Here is a 20,295-nt window from a genome sequence, read left to right on the forward strand (position 1 = left end):
ATTGTTGCTGTAACACCGCTGTGAGCCTAATGCTTTCATTGGAAGCAAATTGCCACAGGCTATATAGCACTCTCTGAGGCAGCATATCTGGCGCTTAATATAGCAGTAAACAAGTTAACAATGCTTGACAAGGATTAAAATGGATATGGATTTCTGAGTGACAGAAATTCAATGGCACAGATCACATTAGTTGAACTGTTAAAGTTGTCAGACCATGTAAGCTGGATTCCGATTTTTTTTTTTTTAAGTTGCGTGTCACTGCTGTTCCTGACTCACTCAGGAGGCGTGTAATTCTTTGACTTTCTTCGAGAACTGGATTCATGAGTTTTTACACCCAACAACAACAATATACAGAGGATATTTCACCTTTTAGATTTTTCCCGGTGAAATATGAAAGGGCATAGGCAGGATGAGTCACAGTGTGCCTGTGATCAGCGGATCCAGCTGTTATGTATGAGTGAGAATATATAGGATGATATGAATTATCATAAGTGGTATAAGGGCTGCATCAAAACAGATTATCTCCTGACTCAATAATTTTGCAGGGTTGTATCACACCAGTCTAACTTGATGATGCACCCCCATCATTTTAAACATGAATTGTGTTTCAGTTGTCTCCTCAGCTAGAATAGGAACAGGTTCTAAGTACAGCCTGGTATGATTTGGTATCCCTAGATGTTGCATCCTAAATGCATGCCCGTCCTATGGTAACATTTTTCATGCAGGATTATAAAATGCTGACTGCATGCTTTTACATTCTGCATTTGCATTTTAATGTAAACCCCCATTTACATTTACTTACAATACCGAGGTGGTCAAAGTTCTAATGATAATACCAGCAATTGGGTGAGAATAAACAGTTTAGAGGAGAAAAAACCTGTAAGGCTTTTAGGAACAGGGAAAGTCCCACTTTTTTTGTGGATAGAAAGCTAACACATTTTTTCTGTGCAAACAAGTCAGGGTCCAGTGCCATTTGCTGGTGGCACCACTGCTCTAATGCCCATTTCCCCCCATGTTGTAAAGGGCTAAATTAGCCTCCTCTGGAGCCAATTTAGCTGAATTAAGGAGCTTAGAAAGGTCATACTTACATTTCATTTGAACTTAATAGACATTGCAATAAGAGTGCTGTGTTTGCCTACACCACCAGCAGACACTTTCAAAGTTAATAAGACCAAATATTCAGTCATTATTCCTGATCCCTCATCATCCCAGAGCTTTACAGGTGGCTAAGGCCAAAAATCTCGGGTATTCAATATCTCTGTGGCAATTTCCCAAATTAGGCCTTCGGATCCACTGTATGTTTGGCCACCGAGCCACCTCGTTAAGATAAATAATGAATGAATTGCACGGGTAATTATGAAAACTCTCACACTGCTCACAAGCAGGACTAATGCTTGTGCTGGTTTAATTAGAGCAGGAGCCTGCCACTCATCGCTGTTCCTCACGCCAATCCTGAGGACACAAAGGTGGATTCTCAGGCTGGAAGAGATAAGGACTCCAGTATGAAACAAACCTGCTTCCATTACAGGTAGCCATGCCGCAGGGTTTTCATCCACAGGTAGGGATGCCTCTGACAGTGAGCCACAGCTCACAGACAGGAAGAGCAGTTAACCACCTGTCTCCCAACATGGGAGCCATTGCAGCATAGTTAACCTATCAAAGACAAGGGGGAAGTATTGTCATCAGCATATGCCTTGATAGCACCACAGAGAGCATTAATAGACATTATAGAGCATTATCCATAGCTCAGCCAGTTAGTGGACACTGAAGTGAAGGAATAGATGTGGGGTGGCAGAACGGGGGATGATTTGATCAAGACAATTGGCTTTATTTCTGCTCTGCACCTGCTAGCTGTTTGCTGCTGATGCTATCATAGAGCCAGAGGGGGCTGCTGGAGCATTGACTGAAACAAGATGTCCCGCTAATAAGATTCACAGTCCCTTCTTCCATTAGAACATGTCTGTTTCCAGACCATTATTGGCATTGTTTTTGGGTCAGTGAAACGCCCTCGCAACCTCTGGGCAAACTGACTCGGAGGGAGTTAAAAACAAAGTGTGTCAGCTCGGAAAAGGCGAGCTGGATGTTCGCGAGATGGGCAGCGATGCTCGTTCAGGCCGCGGCCAGACTGAGGAGAGGTGACATTGGCCTTGACTACCCAGAAACACCACAAAGCAATCTGTATAATGAGCGGTTTCTCCTCTGACTGAGATGGCTTGTCATTCCATTCATACGTCGTGGCTCGATACATCCTTCCCAGCTCGACTCAGCTCTGTGAAGCCCGCGGGGAGAGGAGAAGACAGTGGGGATGACATCAACACAGAAAGAGATGAAGTGTTCACCAGGGGAAAGTGGAACATACACTGTATTTAAATGAAATAAATTATCACATTGATTCAGCTGCTTTGATAATAATATTGCAATTACAGAGTAACCATGTTAACTAAAATATGAGAATTTAGCGTTTGAATTATTTATTTATTTTCTAAAATGCTAATACAATTCCCTCAGCACATTTGGCAGAAATTGGTTACACTTATTTACGTCCTTGGTGGATAACAAATGTTTGAGCTCATGTTGTTTTCTTACACCATGTCTGTTTTGAAAAATCTGAGCATGTGCCCTAGATAAGCCCGTAGGCTTATGCGGCATGCAGCCACGGTTCAAACACATGAACTCCTAAATGTCTGCTATCAAATAGAGCAAAAGCAACTCAATTAAGGGAAGAGATCTGGTGGGGATAGCATCAAATCAGGTGACTGACAAGCCTGGTAATCTAGAGCATATAGCATTTTTCATCTCTTACACTCACGGGGTGTCCTTGGAGAGTGGGCTATGTGGGGATGCTCAGCTGATAGAGAGGGAGGAGAGCGTATAGCTGCCGGGGCCGGGGGTCATGTACGAGTACAGTGACAATTTCTTCCGACAACGTCCCGTCTTATTTTTGCTTCGTCAGCACTCTCTTTAAAGCAGGGATGTCGTATTTAATCAAATTACCTGCGAGAGCTGCTCCTTCCTTTATTAATTTATTGGTGGGGGCAGGGTCGGGGTGGGTGAAGGAGCAACGCATGAGCTCCTTTGGGATGAGTGTGTTTGTGCTCTCTGAAACGTGAACCAGAGAGGGCTGAGCTAACAGGAGCTGACAGTGGCAACCGCCCTGGTGCTCGGCTGTGAGAGGACCAGTCGGCTTTTTCGCTCGAGCCTCGTTAGGGAAACAGTGAGAAGAGTCGTGTGAGGCTCAGAGACGGGAGCTGGTTCCGGTGCTGCTGCCGCTCACAGAAAAACAGATCAAGAGTCTGAGGCTTGGAAGCTGTTATGTTGAGCGATGGTGAGCGTAGCCCGCTCATACCCAATCACATCTTTCTCCTTCATAAAAGGATGCAGAACTATTCCCGACAGTGAACCACATTTGATTCATCTGGTTTACTCATGTAGCTCTATTGTTAAAAGCTCTAAACTTATGTTGCATTCATATTGAACACAAAATGATTTGCTTTGCTTTGCGTTACTTGCGTAAATACATCAGCTGGAGTGTTTTTTGTTTGCTTGTTTGTTGTTTTTTTGGGAGGAAGGGTGGTCGCGACTGGAGAAAATTCACCTTTTACAGTTGTGTTAACTAACTGGGGAAGGCAGCTAACTGCTAAGTTGGTTCATAGTAATGTACAGCTGATAGCTTCTGTAAAGAAGGTTAAACACAACGGCTTTGTGCCTTCATCCAACATGAACACTTTTTTTATATTTCATACTGCCAAAGCAGAATGTCACAGCTTCCGTTGCTTACTTTCTACATTAGAAGACCAACTTAAATTACTGAGAGCGTTTTGTTTCGAAGCTGCTCGTTAAATTGCTTACTTGAGTCACAAATACATATTTCCAAACTTACCCTAAATCCTATGGCTTCACTCACTAATCTACGTACCCTCTTCTTCTTTGTTCTGTCTCTGTCTCAGTGCAATACTGACATTGAATGGTAGAACTTTAGGTCCCCACAGGTAGCAACAATTAGTTTGTCATCTACTTCTGATCCTTGGTCTCAATGCTGATAGGCTTTTACGACACATTGTCAAACAAGTTTCCTTTATGCAAATGACACAAATTTTGTATCGCTCAGTGCAAATTTATGACTAGTCTTGTCTTTGCAAACCTTTGCTTCTTTTTTGATGTGAACACACCATGATGCCACATTCCAGTCAAAATCAGAGTTTGGAATTTTATAGTTTAAAAATATTCATCTTTCCAGCCTCTGAGCATTCCAGATAAATGAGATTGAGATTGATGAATGAGAAGATTGGAGACATTTTTTGGCATCAGTTTACATGTGGAACAGGTTTAGTCTTTGATATATTTATTATTGTTTTAATTAAATACTGTTATATGTAATTTATTGCCCTTTAGTTGATTGTTTACTATATACAATGTGTGCTTCCATGGCTGCTGATAATGTTGTTTGACATCAGGTTACTGCCTCCTCATGACTTTGAGGGAGATGGATTTGCCCAGAGTTAACAAGTCAGAAGTCTTAGTTTGAATGGTGTTCCATTGTACTCTTTCGAGTAGGAGGGTGGACGTTTTTGAGCTCCAAGTTGTCTGCAATGCAGCATAATAGTCCATCACACCTGATGTCAGTGAGGATAAAACGCAGGCAGTTAACCACACATGGTCATCATGGCACATGCAGCAAAATTAAGAATTGGTGCTTTTCGGTCTCAACACCGCCTCCTCAACCGCGCTCACGCTTTCTGCTTTGGCCTTCAGGCTCTCAGGTGTACAGTGCATCTGGCCAGCCTATAGGGCGCATGGAACAAAGCCACAGTGACATTTTATCTGACGGTAGCTCCTGTGGGGCCTGAGCTATGCTGCCGAACTGTCAGGCAGATTTCAGCACGATGAGGAGGGGGGGAAGAAAGCCAAACAAACAGAGCCCTGGCACAATCTCCCATCGCCAAGCAGTGCAGACGAGCACAGAGAGACGTCCCTGGGGATTGCAGGAGGCCGAGATGAAACAGAAAGCGAGATCTAACCTTTTTGTTGTTGCTGGAACCTAGTTCTTTAGTGCTGCTAGATTAAAAGGAAGAACGGCGAAGTGAAATGAAAAAAGGAATAACTTCAGCTTTTCGAATGTGTAGACCCTCACTGGAAACAGGACTTCAATATCAATTGAAGGGGAAGAAAATAAGGCAAACATTGTGGTCTTTTGTAGGACATGGGTACAAGTGTCTTTTGTATAGTGCATGCCCTTGTGTTACATGCAACAATACATGACAGGCACACTCCCTCTATTGTAGAAGTGTTATGGAAATCATACACACTATTTCAAAAGCTTTTCATCCATTTTTCATTTCCCACTGTTCTCGGGGTGAGAGAACAGGCATGTTTCATCAACAAAGGAATATGTGAAGCCAAGCAAGCCAAGCACCCTCTCAAGGTAGAAGGTAATAAATTCTGCATATGTACAAACCTGGTGGTTTCACTTTCTATGAGACAGGGAGTCATCCAACCGCCAATATCGACTTATCAAATATGTTGAGTGTTGGCGAGCGTTGTTAACAAACCACATAACCACAGATTCATATTCCCAAGTCACCCAATTTGATTGCTTTTCTTAGTAGGTGGCACTCCTGTTATATATATATCTTTGTTTCTTCATTTGATTGTATAGGTTCACAGAAGGGCTGCTGCGCTGACACAGCTGTCTGATTGAACATCTGCAATTATGGAACTCTTAAATGTGCTATCTTTCTCCAGCTTCAGATTTTGAACCGTTAATGTGCAGATGTATAGGAGTCTAATTAGATCTGTGGCACAATGAATACCCCCCACCCCTCCCATCACTCCACTATATAGGGTTGGTATTAACCTCCTGATGCTTTCACGGGCAGATGAAGAGATACCCACCACTGATGTTAAGCTGGAAATGGAGCTGGAGCCCCGGGAGGCTCTGATCAAATCCCCAACTTAGCGCTCCACTGTGCACTGCGTAGCCCAGTTCAGCCTCACATGGCCCAGTCTGCCCTAGCTTATACCAAAGTGATCCTCTTGCACCGTCCTCCCGGTGTGAAGAAGAGGAGGATCGCAGCAGAGAGCACCAGAGATCAGATGGAGAAGGGAGAGGGAGGAGGCTGAAAGCGAGAAGGTGTGGAAGCGGTAGGATGCTGATTGAGAGGTAGTTTAACATGGAGGGCTAAGAGGAAAGTCCAGAGTATAGTGAAGTCCTCGGGTGTCAAAGTTCACCCGAGACAGAAAGGAGTTATAATCAAGGCTCAATGTCGGCCGGATAGTGGCGTCAGACCTTTGAAAACAGGGCCTTAACACTTTGAACAGATGACAGACACTTCAAAATCAGCCCTGGCTCCATTCGTTAGCGGTGTCAGGCTTTTAAGAACGAGGCTATAAACAGTGAGGAGGTGAGACCTATTATACCTGAACTCGGTTTGTCAGCGTGGCTGTGATGGCCGGTACAGATCTTATACCTCTTCCGCATCAGAGAGTAAATGCACGCCATTACCATTGGCCCAAGCAGCTGCTCGCATTGCCATCGTTCCGGCACTTCATCAAATTGATATTGTGGGAAAACACACGGGCAGTGCCCAATCTTTAGTTCGTAAACACACCCAGACTCTCTGCCAGCTCCCACTGGCTAGTGCTGGCCGTAGACCTAGTCAGTGCGCTTGGCTGATAATATGAATGGTAATGAGTGACTGGCTGCTGGGATTGAAAGCAAAAGTGCTGTCATAATTGAGTTAGATTAATTAAAGGAGCTCCACTGTATTCTTTCAGATCAGTGCATCTTGTTAGAGGGCTGTGCTATGGGTTGGGGCACCGGATGGGGTGTGTTTCGTGGCCAAAGTGTATGTGTATGTGTTTGTGCGTGTGTAACCTGCAGATTGTGGGTTAGGTGGGTTGCTGCGTGAGGAACTAATTGAAATGAGAGGCGATGTGCGAGTCTCAGCCAACATGGCCGGTCCATTTGTCAGGGTGACATCACTGCACTCACACCCCATCCATCTCCGCCCGGCGCCACAGAACCATGCTCCTCCTGGTGATTAATATCCATACCTCCCTCACCGCGCTGCATACACTCCCCCCCTCGGAGCACTCGCACACTACTGCGGCTGCTCCACACATGCACACCCACAAACAAACAAATACTCACACACACTCAGTTGGAAGCCCTCCTCTTCACTTATGCTTTCTGTGGCTGCGTACTCACCCACACTCAGTGCCATGGCAGTCCCATTTACTCTCTCATACACACATGGCTGGAGCCCAGGGCACAACCTGTCTAACACATAAACTTCCAAATTGTTCCAAACATAAACTGCCCATACTCTTCTTGGCACATACATTTTATTGATTCTGGTTCTACCTATCCCAGTTTTTATTGAGTTCTCATTCAAATATAGTATATATTTGGTTTACATTTTTTGTATTATTTCTAATGCAAAAAAAATCTTCATTAAGGGTTATTTATGTTTAGATCAAAAATAGTCACATCACAACTAATAAGGTAAATTTTGGGGGGGGGAAAGTGTAATTATACTTAGTTGCTAATGTTTTACCTGAGTTGCATGTACTAAGTGATTCATTATGACTAAGATGAGGGTGTGAAAACACTGTATTCTCTTTTGATGTGGCAGGAAATACTGTTAGGTGGACTTTTCCGCATGTAATCATTTTCATGCAATGATTTGAAGCTGCACCTAACAATTATTTTTATTTAAGATTAACTGCTTAGTCTAAAAATAACTTTTTAAAAAAAAAAAAAAAAAAGAAGAAGAAAAATGCTGATCACAATTGCAAATGTCTTCAGATTGCTTCTTCCCCCCAGTCAACAGACAGTTTTCTATTGAAGGAACAAAGAAACAAAAGCAAACCCTCACAAATGAGAAGTTGCAACAAGAGAAATGCATATAGCTGTATCTCTACTGTGTAAAGGATTAGGTGATATTCTTTATTTTGCAAACCGTCAACAAATCCCATATAAAGTCCAGAGCCAGCATTGTGTCTCTTAGTAGACCAATCACAATGTTTGTTTACGAGAACTTTCAGGTAGAAAATACCTGTGTCAAATACATAAAATGGCAATGCTGCTTCCATCAGTTAGTGTGTAAGATTAAGTGATAAAAATAATCTGAATATAAGTACACTTAAGCTGATATAGATCTTTTCTGGTGGGTATTCTTAGGTGGCTAAATTACATTTTGCTGTAGCCCTGTCCACATCTGGATATTGTTTAGCTTTGTGCCTGTAGATTTGGTTTATCAAAGATGCTAGCAAAGCAACACAGTTCATGAAATAAGCACAGCAAAAACATAAGAGAGGTCGGGCCGCCGTATTTATCTACATATGTTAATATATGTTATATAAAAATGACAACAGAAATGAATAAGTTTCTGCACATCTCTGCACTTCAAATCAGTCTACCTAGAAGTGATTGCAACGTCGGTGGTGGTTCAGTTAATACAGTCTGACTTTCCCGTCTGTGGCACCAACACCAAGCTCATTTGTTATTAATGAAGATGTAAACCTTTTAAAATAGGTCACAAATACAGTTTGTGTTTTTTAAGGCCAAATCATTCAGTGTGGGAACTGGAGGTTTTAGTAAATGTTTCACAGAATTGTAACAGAGTGTGTGGTGGGACTTTTTTGAGCCAAAAATTTGGTGTGCTGGTATTTAAGGCAGCAAGACAGTTTATGTGAGATTGACTCAAAATAAATGACAGTGTCAGTTTTCATCATAATGAATCATCCAGTGCAACACTGTGGCTGATTTATGTGTTTTTAATAGTTTTTTGACAACAGTGGAGCTCTATGGCACAGAGGAATAAGATATATTAGACTTTGGCTGCACAGACAAGGATCGGTTTCTTGCTGTTTTGGGTCTTTTCATGAGATTTATTGACTGTAAGACAAATATAGAACATCCTAAGACATATTTTACAAGTGTTTTTTAGAGCTCATTGTGCTGAGGCATATTGTAAATACTGTGCACGTTAATTGACATATGCATAACTAGTGCTCTAGTTAAAAGCAGAGCAGGTCCAAACTTTGCTTTCGGTATGTGTTAAGCAGAATCAAAAAAGCCTGTTTCCAATAGCAAATCCTTGCCTCTTGTAAATTTGGAGCCTGTTTTAAATCAGAACACCACCTCACTGGCAGCAGCATCCGGTTATTGTAGCCAAAAATATTATACCCTTCCGAAGACAAATAAAACATCACTCACACAGCACACCACAGTGCTAAACCTCAAGAAAACAGATGTTCATTTAAATTGCTGTCGTTGATTTACAACTAAACTTGGCAAGGTTTTACAAATGAACAAATGTAAGAAGACAGGATTTACAGTATCAGGAATAAAAGCTGTAGAATGGGCTGCCTGGGTTTATTTCACATGTTCTCATGAGGAGAGGTAAACCAAAACTAAACTCATTACGGTCAGATATCAGTGCTACTCCAACCTGAGGAGTTGGGCTTTGAAGATGCTCTAAATGATGGCCTTTCTGTCCTGCACCGCTCCGCTGATGTGCTTTGATAAGCTTGGCTGTGATCTCCTCTGTGGTATCACAGTGCATCACTGCACAACCATCCTCATAGAGCTGGGTGGTGCTAAACTTTCTCACCACGCCCTCAAATTACATCACCCAGGCTTGCTGTCATGTTTCACACACCATGCCTTTGAACTTGTGCAGCCACAGGCCAAAAGTGAGACAGAGCACCTTGCATATAGTGTTGTTTTGCTTGAACAAAGGATGGCAAGTATACTGAATGTATATTTTTTTTCAAGCAAAAGACTTAAGTAAAGGCAAATTATTGTATATGAAACATCTCCCCGTGATGCATGTTCCTCCAAGCGAAACCAAAGCGCTGCTTAACCTCACAGTTGTGACTCTCCAACACCAGCCTCTCCCTCTCCCTCTGTAGGAGCATGCAGGCCCGCCTCCGCACCAGCTGTGAGACGCAAAGCCTCCCTTAATGTAAAAGCATTTCGCTGTCTTAGAGAATCCACTGTCTGTGCTATTCAATGAAAGGAAAGGTGTGGAGAGATATGGAAAAGAGAGAAGGTGATAAGTAGCGGGGGAAAGAGATGGAGGCAGAGACGGAGAACAGGGAGAGAGACACTGAGAGCAGAGCAAGACAGGGAGCTCGAGCAAAGGATGGTGAAGGGAGGGTGGGAGGGATGATAAAAAAATGTTTTAAAAACCTGAAAGCCGACAGCAGCTATGTGTGATTGATTGAGTGGCGTTCAGGTGCCAGGGGTCATACATATGCAAACTGCTCATTTGTAGTTGCTGTCAGGGCTGCTGTTCACCAGAGCCCTTGAATAGTGTCGCCTGGCCACCGGGACACATCGCACAATCAGATTAAGCAGTCCCCAAGTCACATGCAGGACGACCAACAGCTGCCACGTGCACCACCAGCTCTGACTTACTGTATCTGTTTTTTGTCCCCGTCTGCTATAACAGGCCCGTGTCTGTCTGAAAGAGATCTGGGTTTTAGGGGCTCAGATATGTGTCAGATGAGCTGTGGTGTTTGTGCGACGCCGATTTTCCCTCTTGACATTTTGTCGTTGTTTTTTTTTTTTCTTTCAGTGCTTTGTTGCACACAAACCACATTTTCCATTTGAGTGGCTCAGTCTGTACACGGCAGCACAGTATCTTCAGCATCATGCATCAGAGTATCTGACCACCTTTTCAGTGTGCAGTGTTGGTTCATGCTGCACGGGCTGCATCTATCTGTGTCATTGTGTGCAACCGAGACGAATATTCAAGCTGAGCCATTTAGGTTTCTGTTAGTCACCGGTCAGTTCACATTTTCAGCAAAGACCTGCAGTTTAGCAAGTGCGTTATTATTCAGTTTGAAATCGCCCAGTGTCGAGGGGCAGACCCCGGAAACATCCTATGACTTTGTTGCCATTCAAGGCGGTCTGATATTTTCTTTAATTATTGATTCGTGATGAGGCCAGCAGGAATCAGGGGCTCATGCATAAATTCTTTTTCACCATTTTCTAGTTTGATTTCGCTATCAAGCCATATTCATTCATATGGAACTAGTAATTTGTAGAGGAGACAATCAAAAAAGTATTTTTTCCCCCATGTCTTTATTTTCTCTTCCACCGGAAACAAGGATGTGGTGTTGGGTAAATGGGCTTCAGTGTTCAGGCTACCATAAAGAGGCTTTCTTGTGCTTGCCTGCCCTTCTCTCTCTCTCTCTCTCTCTCTCTCTCTCTGTGTTTCTCTATCTCTCTCTCTCGCTCTCCTCCTCTCAGATCAGACTGTGCTCCAGCCATGCTATTGGGCAGTGAGCTGCAAACAGGAGCTGTACACTGATCCAAGTGGCAATCACCTTCATTCAGGCCCACGCCCCCCTCCTGCCCCCTTCCCTTCACCCAGATTTTTTTTTTTTGAAGTCTTGTTGGTATGCTGAAATCTTCACCCCAACAAAAGAAGATTTTTAATTTTTTAGTATCATTATTATTATTATTGACACACAAACAGAAAGAGAAAAAAGTCAGAAAAACCAAGACACACAAGTCTAGCAATTTATTAACATAAAAATGATTAGTAAGTCACTATTTTGAACCCCCGTCCTAAGCAAAATTAAAATCAAAATTTAACCAACTCCTCACCAATGCCCCATTCAAACAATATTAGTCCCAAACACAGTTGATTTCTTGCAGCTTTCTCTATACTGTCACCTCAAACAGACAACATGTAATGTTACACTAACTGTAGACGGCCCAACTGTAGGTCAGCACAGACGAAATAAAAAAGAAAATGAGCACAACAGTCAGACCATTTCAGAAATAATGAAATAAGTAAATTAAATTAATAGTAATAACAACAACATCAACAACAACAACAATAATAATAATAACAAAAATATTAATAAATAAACAATGTGATCTTGGATTATTACTTCTTTATACTGACTAAATAAGTAAATTAAATTAATAACAACAATAATAGTAATTATAATGATACATAAACAATGTGATCTTGGATTATTACTTCTTTATACTGACTAAATAATTAAATTAAGTTGATAATAATAACAACAATGAGAAAAATAACAATAATAATAATAATAGATAAACAATGTGGTCTTGGATTATTTTCTTCTTTATACTGATATTAAGTACTTTGCAGCTGGTGCCGATGTTTCAGCATATGCTCAAAAAAAAGAGAAGGATGAAAAACATTGTGGGAATGACTCCCTGTGTGGAGGATGGACCGCTGGGTATGTCCCTTGCTCATCGCGAGCTCCACACACAGGCCCTTTATTTGGCTGTGTGGAGAGTGGCCCCCTTCCCTCCTCTGCTTCTCATCCACACCCCCAGAGGCTCCCATTCAGCCCAGGCCTGGCTGGGGGGAAGTTGGAGCTCTTTTGTAGTGGGGGATTCTTAGGGGAGGCTGTCAAGGCTGTGACTGTGTGGGCCTTTATTTCCCCAGAGAAGAGAAGGGGGGAGAAACGATAGAGGGAGAGGGCAAAAGGGAGATGGGAGGGAGGGAAGGAGTGAGTGAGTACCAAAGGAGAGTTTGGACACAGACGGCCTTGTTAACTGGCACCCCCAAAGAGGGAGAAGATGGGAGGGAGAAAGAAACGGGGAAAAGGCGAGGTAAATGCGAGAATGAATTCAGTAGAAAGCCAAAAAAGTTTCCTTCAGTTACGTCATCGCTGTTATTCCCATCCTCCTTCTCTCTTTTCCTCTGCTCCTCCCTATCCGTTCCCTCCATCTGTCCCTGTGTAAGCTCACTCTTCAGCTCAATAACAAGCTTTTGCCCTCCCCCTCACCCTCTCTCACCCCCTTCTCACCCTCCGCCATTACTTTACACACATTCCATTATCTGGGAGACCGGGCTAAGAGAGATGTCTGGGGTCGGAGCGATCATTATCATCACCTCTTTCCGCTACACTCTGAGTTATAGCCCACCATATAGGAAACAGACATTTAAATCATAATCAATAGAGCAATATCAATGCTGAGAGGCATGGCTAAAGGAAATCGCTGCCGCGGCTCAGGAGGAAACGGAGATGCTCAGTGTAGACTGAGATAGTGGCACACACTTATTGATAAAATCCGATCAGAACGGGAAAATGCATTATGTGGCATCACGCTCAGCGCTGGCGTTTTTTTGCTGAAAAAATAAACTCTGTTTGGTTGATATTCAGGTGATGCAATGATTGAGGCTGGTGTGTGAAAATGTGTGGAATTGGAAAAGTGTTGGTTTGTCAGGGGTGATCTCCTGGACTCTGCTGCTCAAGTATTGCATCCGGTACATTGGCAGAAGCTCAAACACTGCAGAGGGGAGAGGCTGTCATGCTGTATACATTAACTGACCCTCTGGTCATGTTCAGGTGACAAGGGGCAGCTCAGTTCCTCGTAGCGAGAGCTGCACTACATACACACAAATGTTCTGTTCAGAAAGGACGATGCAAGGTGACAGGTGCGACCTGACCCAGCTGCGGACTGGACTGAGGTTGCGGCTGCCACTCCAGCTGAGATCAGGACTGAATCTCTGACTCTGTGCTGCCACAAGGAGAAAAATACCAGGTCTTCATACAGCACAAGTGCACTGTATCACTGTCAAGGGAGAGCAGCTTTGAGACACAATACAAAAACACATCATGTAATCAATCAAGACAAATTACAGTTCTAACATGCAGAGAAAGAGCGCAGAATCACTGTTATTAACTCATACAGTTTGCCGTGAATAAGGAAGTCTCATGCAAATTTCATGTCCATTCCAGCTGACGGGTTGACAGGTTGGATTCCATTTTTGAGTATCTTTGTTTCAAGCACTCAGACCATTTAAGATGTTATTTGTTGGCATGACCTTTTGCAGTTTATGTAACCAGGTTCCTCAACAGATCTTATTAAATACATCTTGGATTTGGCATACATGATTTAAGATGGGTTGGCTAATATAAAGATCAGTTGTGTGATTTCTTTTCTCCGGTGTAGTTCAACTTCAGGGCATTTTCCTTTTTCTTTATGTGCCTGTCACCTCAGTCTCAATGAAATGTTTGAGCTTACACAAAAAAAGGTCTTGTTTTTATGCCTCCACACAAGTGATAGACACGGTATGAGGCTTATGTTTTCAGGTTGTACGTCCATCCTGTTCTCGGGAACACAACACCTCAAAAGAGATTTTTGATTTTTTTTAACTTGGTAATCTGGTTAAAGGTTAATATCACTGTGACCTTAATAGTCTTATTCTTTTTATGTGATAGCTGAAGAACACTTTAATAGAATTGTTTTCAAACTTTGCACAAATGTCTCCTTCGACTCAAGAATTAGTTGAATAATTTGGTGGTCGAAGTTCAAAGGTCAAGGTCACTGCGACCTCATCTGTCTCATTCTTTTGAAGGTGATTTCTCAAGAACACCTTGAGGGATTTTTTTTTTAATTTGTCACAAACGTTTGCTTGGACTTTTAGCTTTTTTAGCTTGTGGTGGTCAAAGGTCAATGTCAATGTGACCTTGTCAAACTCATTTTTGTGAATGCAATATCTCAACACCTTTTTTTTGAATTTGGCACAAACGCCCACTTAGACTGAACAGTGAACTTTCAAATGTAGTGGTCAAAGGTCAGAGTAACTGTGACCTCACAAAACATGTATTTGGCCATGACTTAAGAATTCATATGTTAATTATGAAAAAAATGTACACAAATGTCTAATAGGATAAAATGATGAAGTGTTGACATTTTATATCCAAAAGGTCAACTTCACTGTGACATCATAATTTTATGCAAAAACACTTTCCCATCCATTACTCAGCCTCAAATCTCAGGAGCAGAAGGGAGACATTTGGTCAGATACTGAATGTATCTGACACTAACCTTGGGTGCCCACCATGAAGCTGTGTTGATTGTATAGATCTTTTGTGCTGTCGGGGGGAAGCAGTGTGTGAAGCATCCATGTTTTCACAGACATGGATGTACACTGTAACTGCAGCTTGAATGGTGCGCAGAGGCATACAGCCGCGAAGAGGTAACTGTAGTTTAAGAGAAAAAGGCAAACCATATACGACGTGTTCAGCCTGAAGGTGTTATGCTTGGGCTTTGCCTCAGTTATTGAGACTGAATTGGCACACAGAGGCACAAAAAACAACATACAGCATTTAATCTACAGTTTGTTCCAGAAGTCACAGCAGGCAAGATTAATAATGTCACAGAGAAAATTAAATTAGTGCAAATTGATTTGTATGCACTTTACTTTCAAAGTATCAGATCAACTGGAACTATTTACTGTTTAATGATTATTTTATGTTTGTGGAATTAACTTGACTGGGACACTGTAATTGTGTAAACTGTTTGTGCTAAAGCTAATTGGTCAGATCATTTAAAAGGGAATTTGCATATCGATTTGAATTCAGGCTGCTAACAAAGATGGATATAATGTGATTACGTTGTATAATTAAATGCTTATTGTAAAGCGGCACCTAGTGAGTATTAAAAAAATCTCAATTGAATGTCAGGTTGAGTAGCACAGTCAAGCACATAACCAGCCTGACCAAATAGTTCAGAAGCACTGAGCTGCAGCCCAGAATCCCAAGGTCCTGTGTAGGAGTGAGCTGTGAACAGATAGTGCACTGCACATCACGGTTCATGTGCAGCCAGAGCCCACGCAGTGCTGATGAGACGGGGATCATCTGCTAGATCTGGAAATCTATAACCCATTCCCCGGTGAGTACCGAGGCTCGGAAATTTAAATCACTCAAACCACAGACAAAGAGAAACTAGTGTGTCATTATTTAAAAAATTGTACTCCTGTAAATTATTCTGGCAAAGAAGACAGAGGGTCCAGAGGTCATGCCTGCATGCTGGATGTAAAGAATGAGCCAGAAAAGACCAAACAGCTGCAGAGCAAAAGCTTAAAGTCAGCGGTCTGCTATAAATGTAAAAATAGAAATAACCATGCATAAAAACAATTACTTTGCTATCTTAATTGCTTTCCAAAGAAAATACTTTTTGTCACCTTTCCAATTAAAACATAACCAGCAGCTATATTAGATGTATTTTTAAATGGTGCCTGCAGCATGTCTTGTTGTCTAAGATATTGGATTCCACCTCTACATTTTAATGACCAGTTTCATTTATAGATGCAGAAGAATCAACACCGCTAAACACAAATAAAATCACAAAAGGACTAGAGAATTGAGTAGTGCTTTATTTTACCAGCTAGGGATTCAACTCTAATGATTTACATTTTGTCATTTAGTAATTCCTCATATTACAGTGCCAAACGGATAATGTTTGCTGTGTCTTTTCAATTAGACTAACAGTTGCACAGAATCCCTTTTTTACATCCCCGTCTCCTGACATTTCTTAACCCATCTGACATACACTTTGGTGTAGTGTGAACCATTTCACAAATGAGGGTTATTCTGGGAGAGTCACGTCTCCTTTCTCTCTACATGGCACCCGAGAGAGGGTTGTAAAAGCTGTTGTCCTTTAGTTATGACGCCGGAACACAAGGAGGAGCCGCGAGAGAAAAAGAAAAGGAAAAGCTCTTCAACTGGAGTCCTCCTTTCTCCTCTCTCTCTCTGTCTCTCTGTCTGCGTCCGTCTCTGTTCCTCTGCCTGTCTCTTTCACTCTCTCTCTGCATGTGCCCTGCTGCTCTGTCATCCTCAGGGATGCGTCTGAAGGAGACCATCTGTTGATCCATTTGTCTCCTGCTTTGCTTCCTGTGCCACCGCCTCTCTCCTATCGATGATCAGGCCTGGCCTTTCCCCTGCCCACCCTCTTTGTTGCTGCCAACAGGCACTCGGGGCGAGGCGGGTGTGTGCTGTTGGGGGTGGGGCAGGAAGCTGTGCCCTCTGCAGTCTCTGCTTCGCACAAAGAGAGAAAATAGGGGTTGACGGACATGCCTTCTTTTTGTTCATACATAACCCTGGAGCAGCTGCTTTCTAATCAGTGTTTATCTAAAGTGAGCATCGCTGTGCTGACCTGAGTCAACAAAACACACATTTTTGGATTTCTTTTTCGATTGTTAATATCAAAACTATTCCCCTTAGGACCTAAACACAGAGAGCTCATCATTATATGGAGGCATAGACCATGAAATAGATGTTAGAAACAATGCTGTGATGCTGAAGGACCATCACTGGAGGCACCACCAACACATTTATTGCTTGTGAAGTGCTGCCACTAAAGAGAGAGAGGGGTGGTCTCGGTTTCCACGCACATCTCCCAGCTGTCACCTCGCATGCATGTTCTGGGGTTTGATGGACACTGAGTCCACCGTGGGGACTTCGGGGATTGCTTGCCTTTGATCTTCTCCCACGACTCTCGATTACCCATCATTCAGCAGGGCTTAGGCCCTGGAGAGCAGCTGGGAGAGGGTGGTGTGTTAACACGAGCTCTGATGTACCCAAGAGAGAGTCCCTGTCCAACTCAAGACATCATATAGCAGATTACACAGACATGGAGGGAAATGTGAACGGATAGTGCCTGTTGTGAGTGTTTAGACTGAAAGTATGTCTCGACTCGAGAATGTGAGAGGGAGAATCGAAATATGTCAGAGGAAGCTGGGAACTCTGATAGGATATATAATGAGGTTGCAGTCCATACGGAGGGTTTTGCAGCATCAAAATGACTGTAAATCTTGTTATCATGTCTTTTTCTGTCCGTCTGTGGAGTTTTCATAGATTCCTACGGTTTTCATCAGGACTGCTCAATATATCCAATGATGGGTGCTCACCCGGGGAGACATGCCATTGATTTCCCATAAGGTGCAGATGACATGTGGTCACACGCATTCCTATTTTACCAACAGCCGTGTCATCCAATAACTAGTGATTTGAACGCTGCTGTCACCCAGTGTGATGGTTCCTATGGAAAAATCGGGGTGGGGTTAGTCGCTGCAGGTAACCTTTATACTGCAGGTGCACATGGAAAATAAATGCCTGAGGCATGTTGCGTGTGCAAGTTGCAAACTACCTACTTTTTCAGTTTGGTCAAGTGCAAATGTGATATATTTAATTAGCTGTCTCTGGGTGACTTCCTAATCTCTTGATATCTGTGTTTGTTGCAGGCTTCCTCAGTACCGGTGACCAGGCTGCTAAAGGGAACTATGGACTCCTGGACCAGATCCAAGCTTTACGGTGGATCAGTGAGAACATCGGTTTCTTTGGAGGAGACTCCAATCGCATTACTGTGTTCGGTTCTGGGATCGGAGCTTCCTGCGTCAGCCTGCTTACCCTCTCCCACCACTCTGAAGGTACAGCACAGCAGGGACGAGGGTGGGGGGGTTACAGCTGTGGAGCTCATGCCTGCTGGTGTGTAGGCTGGCAGATATTAGAAACTGGCGATGCAGCTAGAGAGTTATTGAGTAATGTATTTCTACTGTACCGCACAGCCATAACGAATGCTTTAAGAAGCAGGTGTTTGCATTTCAATGATCGTGATGTTCATTAGCATCCAGAATTGCACTTCCATGGCAGATTTTGAACCACACGTGATGCACTCTGATGGTTTGCTGGTACCCCTCTCCGTCTCAGAAATAAATGTGTAAGTATAATGTGTCTTTGTAAGCAAGATAAAAAGGGACATGTTGTACAAGGGAGAGCTTTTTAGTGGCATCCTAACTGACACACACACCGTCCTCTTTGTAAGCAATGTTGTTTATCTGCTGGCTACCTTAATGCTACTTCATGATGATTTACTGCCCATGTTGGCCATGTCTTTAATACTAAATGCAGCATGCGTGTTGAACCTGGACACACGATAAACATCCCTCATACTCATGCTCCACTAATGCATCATTGAATTAAGATGGAGCTTTACTGCGCATAGGTAAGTTCTTGCAGAAAGTGCTTTGACTTGTGCGAATGAACGGTCCCTTTGAGCTGCGTCCATGAAGTGCACCCTGCAGAGGACACGGCATCTTCCTTAACCTGGAGTTATTACAATCAGTCACGTATCCGCCCATGCATTTTAAAGAGCTGGCTGTTTGTTTTTGCGTTTAATTGATGGCAGTGTTGTGTACATGACAGACTATTACGATATTGAGGTGTTGATGTTGTATAGCAATGTTTATGTTGTTTTTTTACATTGTTTATGTGGTGGTAATAATCTAAATGAGAAATCTTTAAAATTGGCCACGCTCGCATAGCCGGCTTGTGAACATGTTAACAAGCCACAAACATGCTGCTTTGGACACGCGTGGCTGGAAATGTAACACAGGGCTTTTTACTGTACATTACATGCAAGTGAATTACATTAAAGAAATCACTCTTCCATGGGATAAAGGATTGTGCTAAGGCAATATTGTGGTCAGGGAGCTATTAAGTGCCATAGGCCCAACCACACAAACACATTTCTTTTTCTTGTCACTAGGCAGAGTAGAATTTCTGTTCCTTGATTTTTTGTTAGTAGACCAATATGCATTTGAAAGAGGTCATTTGTTGCTACTCTTCTTTGGTGCCTGTTACACTGCCAGGGATTTGTGATGTGTTTTGCGTTCTCCAATTTGCATTAAAGTGTTACTAATTGCCTTGATTTCCTCCGATGAATGATGACTGCTTTTGGATTGAATTTTTACCATAAATGCCTTTTTTATTCATACTCCATAATGTTACGCTCCATGTAGCATGTTATTATACTGCCAGTGAAACCATCTCCTCTGCCTCCCAGTAAATTGGATATTACCGGGTCTGTTTTTTCCCCTGAATGGAAATGTATGCCCCACTGATGGGATAAAAAAAAAAAAAAGAGCCAGTAAAACTTGAGGGATCCTAGGAAATTGAAACAGGAAGCCTTCTATCACGCCAGGACTCTTGCTGCGAATGTTACCAATGGCAATCAGATTTCACACAGTCTCTCTCTGAGCACAGATTGTTGTAATTATATAAAGTTTAGGACTGGAGTGGGCTGCTGGATGTGACAGGAAATCCAAGTGAAGAAATGTCTTTTTGCACCTGCTCTCACATTCAACGCTGTACTCAACCCCTCCTCCTCCTCCTATAGTTTTAACTGTTGAAGTGAAAACTGCTCGGATGCTCTTGTTGCCAAGACAACACAGTAAACAAGAAAGGAATCAAAAGTGTTTGGATCTGCATGCTGGCAAAAATTGATGTAAAAAATCTATAATCAAATTAATTATACACTGTGGCATGAGCACACCTGGTTTCAGGTGGCCTCTGGTAATGGATTTGTGTAATCATTTCCCGTCCATGTTAGCAGGCTGGGGGAGAACGCCTTATATTAAGTTGCCTACTTTGCACTCTGACTGGAAATTAAGTTGGGGAACAAGATAGTAAACAATGCATCGCAGTTCCGCCTCCATATCCTGA

At 42.6% G+C, this 20,295-nt stretch overlaps 1 protein-coding gene across 1 annotated transcript in view; it reads left to right on the forward strand.

Moving 5' to 3' along the window:
* nlgn3a (neuroligin 3a) overlaps positions 1-20,295 on the forward strand; it is a 141,322-nt gene that overhangs the window by 79,203 nt on the left and 41,824 nt on the right. The window contains exon 4 of the mRNA XM_042493720.1: positions 18,036-18,221. Within this exon, the coding sequence (XP_042349654.1) occupies positions 18,036-18,221 (186 nt within the window). The remainder of the gene's footprint in view (positions 1-18,035; positions 18,222-20,295) is intronic.

The sequence above is a fragment of the Plectropomus leopardus genome, chromosome 9 (assembly GCF_008729295.1).
Source record: "Plectropomus leopardus isolate mb chromosome 9, YSFRI_Pleo_2.0, whole genome shotgun sequence".
Classification (NCBI taxonomy): Eukaryota; Metazoa; Chordata; class Actinopteri; order Perciformes; family Serranidae; genus Plectropomus; species Plectropomus leopardus.